Raw genomic sequence first — 13,032 nt, forward strand, 5'->3', positions numbered from 1 at the left:
CCTTCTTACATTTCTTGCTATGTTTCGTTGACAAGGCGGTCTTTATATTGAGGTGATCACTTGTACATGCTAGACTGCATCGTTCTTTCTTTTATATTCTGGGTCAACATATGTAAAGAATTAAATAGTACCAAGGACGTTATATCAGATAGAATTTACTACTATACATTTGTATTATTTTCATGTCTTCGTTCCTCTTGAATTGAATTCAAAGAACCGTTAAGTCACTATAAATCACCGTATCACTTTTGTCATCGTTATGGCCAGTGTAAATGTGCCGGTACGGAGGGATAACCCTATGGGGACACCTGGCGGTCGGAGAAATTCACACACCATACCGATGCCATTTCTTGCAATAATATTTTGATCGTAAGTCGGCTCTATTGATATATCCCCGGGGTACTGCAGTAATGTTTTTACCGTTAGATGGCGCTTTTGAACCATGGAGACAAAGCCATACTAGTAACGTAACTATCACCGGGGTCGGGCCGAGGGAGAATATTTGGTGTAAATATTTTCCTACAGGGACAACTCTGTGTGTCATTCTAGCAGATACGGGATCAGTCTGAATTTACTCCCTGTTGCTGATATAGCAAAATCCACTTCTCATGCAGTGGCTATTTAACAGTAGTCTTGCTGTAACATAACAAATATGTGCACCGCACCCTGGCAAGTCATTCTTCACAAGAGACCTATATAAAAGTCATGACAACAACCATGTGTTCTGTCTGCTTTATTGACCAGTAGAGTGGCACAAACCATGGCAGTATGGGAGGGCAGATTCTCCATAGCTTACAATACATGTCTCTACTACTTCCAGAAGCAAGATCACATGAATACACGCATCTCTCACTTCTGTCATTTTGAACAGGTTGGGAGAGAAGCATCCACAGAGTGACTTCATCAGTCTGCCAAGGAAGTCAGACATGTCTAAATAGTCTACTTGTCTAGCCGGCTTCTGGAGCCTAGATCTTACACATGCAGAAATCATTAGTGAACATTACACTTGCCTTATATATGAACACAGACATTTTGCAGCTTAGAGAAGTTTTCATGCAGTGAGCTAATATCCATCCACAGACGTTCTTGTTCAAAGTCTAGAGAGAACAGGAACATCTACCAACACCAAACAGGAATACAAACACTGTTTGGCCCAGAGGTCTCTCTTCACATTTGTTACTGATATCAGTATCACACATCAATATGCAGTTTCCCTGTAGATGTCACTACTTTTGAATGGGAAAATATTGCATACCACAATGTGTTAGCGACTTATCATCACATATACAGTAACATTATACATGTCCTGTACATTGCTTCGCTAGTTACTGTGGGGCCAAATGTGAGAGCATTTGTATACAGCAAGAAATAGTACTATGGCCACTACTGTAACATTTGCATTTGCGTCCACCCATACACAACAATAATCACAAATTACATGTGTCACACAAGCAAGGAATGAAGTTACAAATGCATATTCTTAGGATATTTTCACTCTTGCTTTTAGTGACATGTTAAAGGGAATAATTTTCGGAGACAAATCAACAGCTATGGTGTTGAGATAGCATATACAACACTACCAAATTGACATAGGCAACTACATGTATGTATACTATAACTCTTATCAACCACAGTTGTCTCAAACATTTCATGCTAATGTGCTCTTAACAATACAAACTATAATGATGCACACTTTCTCATTAATGCTTGTGGCAAAACTTCATGTGTAATAAGGTCACATAGCCAATCTAAATTTCCTCTTAAACAAATGTGTTCTGTGAATTCCAAAAGTATCTGTGATTTTGAATAAATAATAATAAATAGCATATAGGAATTATATCAACACATATTGCACATTGACAATAAGTTGTCACAGCCACATGAAAACACGTGAAGTCCAGCACAATTCACACTTTCACCCATCCAGGGAGCTGTGCTCTGAATACATTTTGTCTTGAAGTAGTGACATTTTTCTGGCATTTTATCCCTTCAAGCCTGTAGCAGCTTGGTAGGTTCCACACAAGTGGAAACCTTGCTTCATTAAACTGAGCCACAAGGGTAAGCGTTATACTGATTGGTACAAGTTTTGTTACCACATTCTGCTTTCCATTTAGGAAATTTCATGGTATACAGCATGAAAAGATTTGACAGCTTGTGGAACTGACAATTCCATCCTTTTGACATTTCTTAGAAGATTTACAGGCTGGTAACATGCGTACACAAAACAATAATCTTTGTGTTCCAAAGTTACATTTTGGGGGCCATAGTTACATACAACTCATTTGTTGTTTATATTCTGTATTAATAGATATTCTTATAAATGAACTGGCTCATTCATTCTTCCATACCAAGCATACCCTTCGAAACAAATGTACGGGAGCTTGAACAATATCATCATGAAGCTAGAGGCTATGATGTTTGTTTTTGTTGTAAGCATATATACACATGGAGACATTCCTTCCTCAGTGCAGACTGGGAAAGAATGCTTCTACATCTTTTCTGATACAACATACTTGTGTAGATACTATCACATGTACTGTAATAGGACACTCACACATGAAAACCAACAAACCTTCACCCTGATTTCTTTTTTTGGCAGCTCTACTACTAAACTACTAACCTAGCAGCTGCTATTTTGCTACAGGTCCAACAGGTAAATATATCTAAAGGACTATCCTCATCCCTTGTAATACGTCTTACATTAATGTCAACATTTTTAATCATCTTTTTATAATAACACATGTACATCTTCTGTCACATTTGACAGTATTGATTCTTACTTCCAATGAGTGACCATAAAACTTAGCTCGTCACTTTTTGGGCAAAATGTCTGCAAAGGAAGAGAATACTAAATTGAGGGAATATGTAATAACAACTTTTAGTTTCAGGCATTTGTTCATACCTTTGAAAACCCCATATTCATGACTCTGTGACAGCTTCCAGTCAAATGCAGTCTTTAACTGTTGTCTGGTTAGAATTTAGAAGGCACTGGTTTCTACCCTTGCAGACATTTTACAAATTTGGTACAACTTTGTGTGCTACTTACTTGCAAACATATGTGAGAGAGCACAAATCTAGTGAGTAATACGTACATATTTCAGTCTTACCATACCTGCTATGCCTCTAGTTACCAAATGTACATCCTACGACTTACAAACGATCTAAAGCTCGGTGCGAAACACCATCAGAAAAATGTCGCAGCTCCCCTATCTTATCTCCTGTTGGCCTAGCTGGTGATGAATCATAATGTTATTGACTTTATGCAACAACACACACCAATGGAGTTGATGCACACATATCAACATCATTCACCTTCTCACCCAGCCAGCATCCACGGGTATTTTGTGACTCTTTATCCGATTGGCCAACGATGCAAAGGTTCAATTGCAGTCAGACCAATAGGATGGCAGCTTCCATCAGATGGTTCCTTGTTGGCAGCATCCTCTCTCGTACAGACGGGTGCTTCGTTCCTCGCCTACAGGCAGCGGGAGGGGGAGGGCGTCCTCGGCATCCGAGGCCTGGGGGAGGAGAATGGCACGTCAGGGACAAAAAGTACCTTATACATCACAGGCAAGTCTTTGATTAGACCAGTATGCAGCACAGAAAGGTTAAATTTTGTGTTGTTGTACTGAAGTCATTTGAACTGAGCTCTGGAAAAACATGCAGACCTACAACTGTGCATAACATAGTGAAATGAAGAATTATTCTTTGGCAAATTTCTGTAATACTGACACAGTTATATGCTACTTTTTTCTTGCACATAATGCACAGAAAACTATAGTCTTACGTCGATGTCAGGAAAAGGAAACGTGGCGTGAGGTGAGGCCACATCCAGCAGCAGCCCTCCAATGGCTTCTCCAAAAGCTGGGGGTTAAACAAAGACAACAGTGAAAAGGCAGTCACAACACTACTTGTCTTCAACACCTGATAACTCCAACTTAAGAACTGGTGACTGGATATCAATAAACCCTCCAACACAAAACAAGCAGGAATTACATTAGTAGTTAAAAGTGTCAAAATCAACTAATAGAGACACCTTTTTCCCAGTCATTTATGAAAAACAACAGTCACAATGATTATCTAGTACTACAAGGTACTTTCTATCATGGTAAATAGTTATGTATGTATGTATAAAAGATGGGAATTTGAGACCCAGACAGGCCCTGTACTTACGATCCAGAGATCCCAACTCTTGTGGGTCATCGACCTCTGTGCTCCAAGGCTTGGCTGCAGCCATCCATGTACCAGAGATCTCTACTGACAGCATCCCCTGGCTCGACTGGGGTGTATCCTCAGTGTTCAGGGGAATATTCTACAGGAAAAGGAAAAACTCCAGTTCAGAACCCAAATAGTTTGGAAGCATCTAATTGATCATCAGGATGCTGAATGCCTTGTTTGGATACTATTCTGCAGTGAGAAAAACATCCAAACCTACATGTACAATGTAGACTATGACATGTCTCTTACCTCCCACAGGTTAGGCGGAGGTGGTGGCAGCTGGTCCTTCTCAGTGCCGACATCCTTGTCCTCATCAAAGGACTCCCTGCCGTCAGGGGACGTCCTCTCCCCCTGGGTCAGTACCAGCTCATCCAGAATGGGGGAGAAGTCCGAGCCGTCCAGCTCCTCCTCACCTCCCACATCTTTCACACTCGTCTGGGAGGATTTCTCAAAGGAAAGTTTCCTCAGCTGCGGCAGAAGATCCTCACAGAGGTCTCCAACCAGAGGTTCCTCAACAGTTGCCAATAGGGGCTCCTCCACACCTTGTACCATCACAATCTCCTCCACTGTCTCTGGTGGAGTACTGAAGATATTGTCCACAGCTACCGCCTCTTCTAAGTCCTCCTCCTCTTCCAGGATTTCCGTCCCGTCCGAGTGGTAGCACTCGTCAGGGGAGGTTTCGCGTGAGGTTATCGGTTTGAAGTGCGTGCGAGACGACACAAACAGGTCTTCCTCATCCTCAAACGAGCCGTAAGAGTTCGGCTTCGGCTGAGTCAACTTGGACTGTTTTGGCACAGCATCTGCCTCTACCTTGGGCTTAGGTTTCACCTCAGTGAAGCAGCTTTCCCCCTTGTGGTACTCCAGTTTACTCACAGGAGCCGCGGACTGGGGAGCAGCAGCGGCTTCATCTTGTACAGTTTCCACGGGGAAGGCTGGACAGGACTCGCTGATGTTCTGTGGACCGTACTCTGCATACTTGTAAGGATCTTCCTCTCCTACATTCTGCTTGTAGAATTCTGTGCAGATACTGGAGAGAACTACGCTGTCTGCAAACTGCTCGCTATCACTGTGCACAGAGTGCAGATCTGTCGAGTCGTCCTTGCTCACATCACTACCATGAGCAAAACTGAACCTTGACCTACTGTGATTTGAAGCATCCGAGAAAATCGGGGAGGGGGCAGACGTGGGAGTGAAGGATCCCGTGTCTGGAGTTTCCCACACCTCCCTCTGCCCTGCCATGCTGATCTGTCCATACAGCCCACCAGTGATGAAGCTGCTGCCCACTTGCAGGAAACTCAGGTCATTGGGGCAAGGGTACCCAGAATCTGAGAAATAGCCACTGAAGTCGTCCTCGCATTTCTCGATCCTCGAACTCTCCATCCACGGGCTGAAGTTTGCCTCTGCCTGCTGGGGGTTGTCCCCAGTCATCGGAATATTTGTGGACAGTTTTCGAACCTGGGGAGACTCGCGCCCCGTGTACAGGTAACTGTCACTGGAGCGCCGACGCACACGTTTCCTGTGCAACCATCGTCCGACTGGGAATGTACTGTTCATCTTCTCGGTGGTCTCCTCGTCAAAGCAGAACTGCCTCTCATTGCCAACTGCCCCAAACTCAGGACTGTCATTCTCAGGTCCGCCCTGCTCCTGCTGGCAATCTGTACAGCTGGCAACAACAAACAAATCACCATCTGCACGGTTGCTGTTCTCCAACAGAGGGCGATCCGACTCCTTCGTGTCTTCATAGGTGAAGACATCACGAGGGAATGTAGCATTCCCGTCTTTGTAGGAGTTTGAGTCCTTTGCTACTGGGGACGCACGTTCACTCAGGAACCCTAATCTGGGTCTGTTTCTCCAGATGTGCAGTTTGGCGTCCGAGGAGTCTCCTCTCTCTGACACGGGAGAGAACAAGCTCCTGTCTCCCAGATGGCTCGTGTCTATAATACTGCCACTCTCTGACCCTGGGGTTTCTCTGCCCCAGATGGGGGCGATCTTGGAGCCGTACCTATCTTCAAACTCAGCTTCTGTTATATCTTCCAATGAGCCCGAAGACTCCGACAGGTTGTCACCTTCTGTTCTGTTTGGAAAGTTTTTAGACTGTTTTTCTACATGAGAGTCTGTGTGTTGCATAGATCTATGGCATTCCTCTAATGATACACTAATGTCTGGATGTGATGTGGTTCTGATAGCAGCATTCTGGCAATGTTCTATACAATTTCCATGATCAGTTCTCTGTTCTTTGGCACTTTGTGAATGTTCTCTGTCACACTTTTCAACAATTGTCCCCGACCTTCTCCGAAACATTTGGTCCCCTTCTACTTCGCAGCCTTTTTCCCCTTCGAAAGCTTGCCTGTTATGCATACAGTCTATGCAACATAGCTGATCATACAGGAGCTTCTCTTTTCTATCAGGGTCACTTTCTTGGCTCCAGTCTACCTGACTGTCTACAGTTGGAGACACCATTTTGTCTCCGGTGGAAAGCACTGCACTGTCCCCGTATGTGTACCCCATCTCCAGCCGACTCCCTGTCTCCACCCCATCGAAGAAATCCTCAAACATGGGACCGTCGTACCAGTAGCTCATCTCTGCGGTGGCACTGGCCTTCTCCATGAAGGGATAGTCCCCGTCACTCCTCCTGGCAGGCATGGCGGCCGTCTCCTTTCCCACAGGCTCAGTGTACCACAGGGGAAGGCTCTTCATGTGGTCTGCAGCTGAAGAGCTGAAAGCACGCCTTTTCGCTCCAACCTTTGGGAGAACGAAGGGTGGGGTCCCCCTGTGGTTAGTCGAAGGTGGAGAACTGCTCTTCTTGGACCGACGGGCCGTATGTCCTGGCAGCTTGCCTGTCTTCCTGTCTCTCCCTTTCGCCCCTTGACCTCCGCCCTTCAACCCCGAGGCGTTGTCTCTCTTCCCCACTCCGCAGCCCTTCCGGCTCACCCTGCTGCCTGACGCAGCTCCATATCTGTTGCCATGGGAAACTTTGTTGGTGGGTGTGGTGTTGTCGGGTGTGGCACTTTGTTGAGGGCTGTGGAAAGGATCAGAGAGACAGACCGATCAATACCACAGAGTGTCAAATGATAGGTAGACAGTCTAACACATACTGTAATGCTGAAGGAAACATTAGAAAATCCAAGCAACATGTCCTGTTTGAGATTCCGACTCACCTGGAGGAAGCAGACGATGACTTGCTCCGGCCTTTGCTACTGTTTTTCCCACTGCTTACACTAGAGCCCTCGGGCTTAGCACACCAGGTGGGGGCAGCAGCAACAGGAACAGGCTCTGCTGTGTCACCCAGGGCAGGAAAGGCCTCGTAATACCTACATGCACACATAACACATAATGTTGAAATAGATGTAAATCACACAGACAACATGGTCAGAACTACAAACGCAAAGTTCAGAGTCTTATCAACAAACATAAATGTTGCAATACATGTAAAGGTTGTCTTTTTCACAGTACAAGACAGTAAAATTACCACCTAAAATTCAATCTTCCAGTCAGCAGGAACTGTTGGATTTTGGGTTCTCACCTCAGGGGCTACTGTACAAGTACTGTACAAGTTGAGGAGATAAACTGTAAGTAGGACGGTTACCTCTGAGCCTGGTCCTCAGGGGAAGTGGAGTTCTCTCCCTCCTCCACTGCAGGGCTCACGTTCTCCTTCTCCCCATCAGGCTGGGCTTCTGGAGACACACAGGGAACAGCTTCAGTCAGTAATATGTAAACTCTGCTATACATGTACATGTACATGTTGCAAGAAGGCCTAGGAAAAACAATTGTGTTTTCTGTTGCAGTTCAGAAAAAATTAGTGACAGTAGATCATATGGATCTTTTTTCTTGTAATTCATTTTAGGCTGGCCAAAACAATAGTAAAACATATTATAATAGAGCTGAACAAAGTAAAATTTCAGTGAAATGCATGAGGACACTTGTCTTTCAATGTCAAACTTTAATTTTGGGCATAATGGTTGCATTTATCCCTATTAGATCGGACAAGCAGTGTTTCCACTTCAATAGGAAACAGGCTGAATAAAAATTCTGCAAGCTATGTGACTCCACTGCCCAACCCCCAAAAAAGTCTAGGGAAGGTAGGGAAACAGGAAACACAACATTTTCTTAGGCCTAACAATAACATTTCAAATTTCAAGCTCTATTCTCTCTTCAATACTTACGTACCTATTAAAGCTGCAAATTAATTTTTAAATGCTGAACCTTACCAACAAAACCTTTGCTCTTCCAGTGACATGTTGTGGAAAACTTGTTGACTGCCTTCATACACTGCTAGTGGCATAGCCCTTTAGCCAATTCTATCTACCGGTATTGTCACTGCCCTCATTCTATTTGTAGACTTAAAGCAGGTGTCACATGCAACTGCAACAGCAAACACATGACTGCCCTAAATACGTCAGAGCTGGCATTCTGCCCCAGTAACACAGCTTGAAAGCTGTTACACGTACATGTATATCATAGGATCTACGATTCTTTCACTTCTATTAAAATATATGACTGTTAGCAAGAAGCCAAAAGACCGCATGCGCCCTCCTTGAGCCATGCCAACAGTACGTCCATAAGAGAAAAGCACTGCCACAATTAGCTTGACATGCTGGGACTTGCAAGCCCTAATGTGACATGTATGCATTGTTTTAGGCGTCCACGTACAAAACACACAGAGCATTTATGGCTTATCGTGCGTCGTCATGTGTCTCATGTAACGTACAACAACATCTGTGACCTCGATGGTGACAATCTGCTATAATGTATCACCTACAGAGACGTCAGAACTACTACGCAGATGCAAAATCAACAGTGCACTGAGCTTTGGCAGTGACATGGGTTCGTAAGAAATGACAACACATACAGCTCACTCTTGCTCATGCCTCGCCTGAAGAAGAAAATTTTTGCCACGAACATTCAAATAACCTGTAGACGCTTAGATAAACATGTGAATTACAATTACAGCAATGTAATCATGCTCAAGTTATGATACATTTGTCATTTTAATTTGATTAATTATATGGATGACATTGGGAACCCAGACTGATGTGATCGTGAGAGTACAACTACAAGAAAAAAGTTTGGCCAATTAAAAAGTTGCCTTCATTTTCTTTTTAGTTAGGAGATTTAACAAAAAGTGGTCAGGAAGGCTCAACGTATGACTTAATATATATATACTGAACAATAGAGTCTCTATTTTTGTTCTTTCACACCTTCTTCATTGACTTTAGGACTGACTTTTGCATTCTTTGACATTAGTAGCAATTTTCCAATATTTTCTTGGGCAATTTGCAACTAATTTTCAGCTGCTTTGTACATTTACAGTATGGTTAAAACTTTGTTGCTGTGGAAATGGCCAAAAATTGATGTACGCTGATGTCATACATATGATGAACTTTCTAGATCATTTGTACAAATTGAGAACTCCCAGATCGGATTACAAACTAGACATCTTTTTCCTGGCATACATCTTATAAAATAAGCTGAAACTACTCCTTTGTGACTTTACATCATGTTTTGGCAAACCTCCAGTCCATGTGAGGCACTGGTACATTGTTTGTGAAGATCATGGCAAAAATATGGGAATTTTATCCTTGTCTGTCCTTGTGCATGTATTTTCTGCACTTGCCAATTCATTGAAAGAATGAATGTTGGTTTTATAAAGATCTTGAAAAAAACATCATATTACCATGCATATCTTTTGGGGTTTTAGGTTTTGACAGTTTCATTGACAATTTGTGTTATAGTTGAATGGGAAATTTAAAACAATATGTATAACACAAAATGGAAAATACCAGTAAATACTAGTACATCTTCTGCATTACATCTGCTTCAAAATAATCTGAAATTTTGAATTACTTATTCAATTCATTATCATATATTATCACCACCTTCCTTTTTCACTTCGAATCTAAAGGACACTGAGCCATTCAGGTACCCACTGTAATTCAGGATTCAGCCATTCCAAGACAGCCCCCAAAATATTCTGATCTCAGAAAAGGATAGACTACCAGAACAACAGGTTGTACAACATATCCCTGTCTCTCATCAGGTAGAAAATTATCAGGCCAAGGAAAAAAACAGTTACTCTGTATCTACAAAATTGGTATAATCACCCTTCGGCGTAGCACACCAGCATTTTTTTCAGGGCCATTGTAAGTTAACCTTTCTTCAACTCCAAACAGTACAAATAATCCACAGGTAAAAAATATGTTCCACATGACATCAAATACAGTCATCATTGTTTTTCATCGTGATCATTCTAATTCAAGGCACAGTTATCAAGTATAGCCTGATCAGTAGATTCTGTTGGTGCAATGAAAAGAAAACTTGTCCTTACCCTTCTGTGCTTGCAGCTCCTTCAAACGATAGCAGAGCTCTTCCACAAGGCTCTCTATCCCAGCATCCTGAAGAAACATAGTGTTACAGTTTTGGTCAGGTAATGTGGTGAAACCCTCTTAAACTACACAGTACTTCTCCACATAGAAGATGTCTTCTGTTCTACACTCAGGTCACCTTGTCCAAATGCCTGCAACCTGCCTGGATAAAAAGATGTCTCTCTGTCCTTCATCTGTTAATTGGCATTTAGCATGTCCTTGGTTTGATGAGGCCATGGCCAGTAAACATGTTGATCCATTTGTAGGGACAGCCCAAAACAAATGAAGACACCAACATAAACAAACAGCAGTGCCACCATCAAAACATGCCCCTGGACATCATCGTAGAAACCTGAAAAGAACAGTGTCTTATGAGTTAAGTTTGAGCTACATATATCTTATATGTTGTCTTAGCAACCATAATAACATATGGTATGTGCATTTTAGAAAGACCATATGAGCCTGAGGCTACTTTTTGGGCTGTCTCACAAGTAGGTTACCGGGGGTAGGATGAAAAATACATTGTCCCTGTCTACTTTGTCCTTGATATATATCTCTGACTTGAAAAGGGCAAGAAGACTTGATTTTTGGATTATTATTTCAATTTGATGATTTGACCTTTTATATATTTGATCGTTAGTTACTTATAAGTTGTATAACCTGCATAATTCATGCCCATGAATGATTTCATTCAAATTCCTATTTTTGTCATGTATCAGTCATGTTATTCATGTAATATGTACCATTTTGTTGCCTTAATGTTTTTCTGTGTGCTTTGGATTTGGCTATCAACATGTTTTGATGATAGGACTACCCAGAAGTCTGGAAGATCAAATAAATAAATAGATACAACACAACACTAGTTGACAAGTCAGTCAATGTTTCAACCTTTAGAAATGTTTTCAACTGCATCTTATTGATTTCAAGTTGCAAGTTTCAAAAGCAAAAACTACAGATTTTAAATTAAATTTTAAGCTTATTGTAATGCATGTTTTGACTCAACTATCAATTTCATTTGAGGAATCATACCATGATGCATCAGATATTGCATACATGTATTGTATCAGGTAACTTTACATTCAAATATACACTGTAACATGAACATGTGTATCACAATGTGAGTCACCTACATGTATGGACTATGGTATCATCATCATTATCAGGAGTTCTGCATCTATTTCACATCCTAAGATACACTACACCATAAGAGCAACGTTTCCATGATCTCATGACAAACATTCATCATCAATATCAACCCATAATAATGAGGGAAATCTATTTTGTTCACACCATTGCTCAACAGATACAATATTGAAAGCTTGTCCACATGCCAACTGCTCCTGCTCCTAAGTTGGTGGTGTCTGCCCTAGTAATTGGGAAGTCAGACATTATTCAGTGAAGCACAACTTCTGGCAAGTGGAAAACCCATTGAATGTTATGTTCTGCCAGTGACTTCTGCCTCTTAATAACTCTAAAACAGTCATTGCGGTTTAGCAATTCTTTCATACCAATATAAAAATCATACCTTAAAATCATATCATTTTCATATGGCCTCCTTTGATCAGTAATGACCATGGTAAAATTCTACTAGCAGCTCTTCAGCTTTGGCTATGGCTAAACAGTGATATGCAAGAATGACAGTCTCTGCCACCAAGGATAGACCACATCTGTAGGCTGACTCAGGTCTGTAGTGGCAAATAGAGGACTATATCTAAACAGAACTTCAATCCTATTTATAATACATACTAATATTTGTATTCATAATCATATCCAGCTGTAAAAGTGCATCAATACCATTTCAGTATCATCATTCTGGTTCAATAATAAACATTAATGTCAGTCACTATGTTCAGTTATCATGATTCATATCTCAATCATCATCACAGTAGTCTGTTTATCTGTCTACAAACACAAAACAGTCAGGAAAAATTTATGTCTCTTGAAACATGACCCAAAAAATTACTGCCATCATCTTCTAGGAATAATGATTTACTAGAAACCATGTGTCTGCTTGCAGACTTCCATTATTTTGTGAGTGGAATATCTGAATGGGACAGGCTTAAATCATCTTCTAAGATGCTAGAGTAAATTATGATTCATGGTATTCAGAGCTGGCATTTTGGAAAAGGAAGACCCATACAAAAGACTACACAGGCAAGAGAATGAAATCATCCTCCGCCACGTTTTGCTGCATGTGGCATGTGCATTGGTATGCTGGAAATGTCTGCTCAGCAGCCACCAAAATGATCCCTGATTACCCCCATGTTCACTACACTGAAATATGGCTCAAAACCATTTGGTCCCATACTGGATAACACCTTCTTATATTCATGCACACCACTTGCATTAATCCTGAATGACCAATTAACCAGCACAGCAGCCTAATGACCCTACGTTCTATTGTAAATGAAGATGGTTTCCAGACAACTGACATTTAGCCCAATACAAATCT

At 41.8% G+C, this 13,032-nt stretch overlaps 1 protein-coding gene across 4 annotated transcripts in view; it reads right to left on the minus strand.

Annotated features, from left to right (window-relative positions):
- Nucleotides 1–718: 718 nt before the first annotated feature.
- Nucleotides 719–13,032, minus strand: part of LOC118412885 — a 22,835-nt gene continuing 10,521 nt past the window's right edge. For 3 of the 4 annotated variants that reach the window (XM_035815939.1, XM_035815940.1, XM_035815941.1), the window contains 7 exons: nt 10,544–10,610; nt 7,805–7,892; nt 7,377–7,529; nt 4,468–7,237; nt 4,174–4,312; nt 3,788–3,864; nt 719–3,518 (listed from right to left, as the gene is read on the minus strand). In XM_035815939.1, the coding sequence (XP_035671832.1) occupies nt 3,417–3,518; nt 3,788–3,864; nt 4,174–4,312; nt 4,468–7,237; nt 7,377–7,529; nt 7,805–7,892; nt 10,544–10,610 (3,396 nt within the window). In that variant the 3' untranslated portion in view covers nt 719–3,416. Of the gene's footprint in view, nt 3,519–3,787; nt 3,865–4,173; nt 4,313–4,467; nt 7,238–7,376; nt 7,530–7,804; nt 7,893–8,426; nt 8,687–10,543; nt 10,611–13,032 lie in introns of those variants that run through there. The other variant, XM_035815942.1, reaches the window with a different exon arrangement.

Source organism: Branchiostoma floridae, chromosome 4, assembly GCF_000003815.2.
Source record: "Branchiostoma floridae strain S238N-H82 chromosome 4, Bfl_VNyyK, whole genome shotgun sequence".
Lineage (NCBI taxonomy): Eukaryota > Metazoa > Chordata > Leptocardii > Amphioxiformes > Branchiostomatidae > Branchiostoma > Branchiostoma floridae.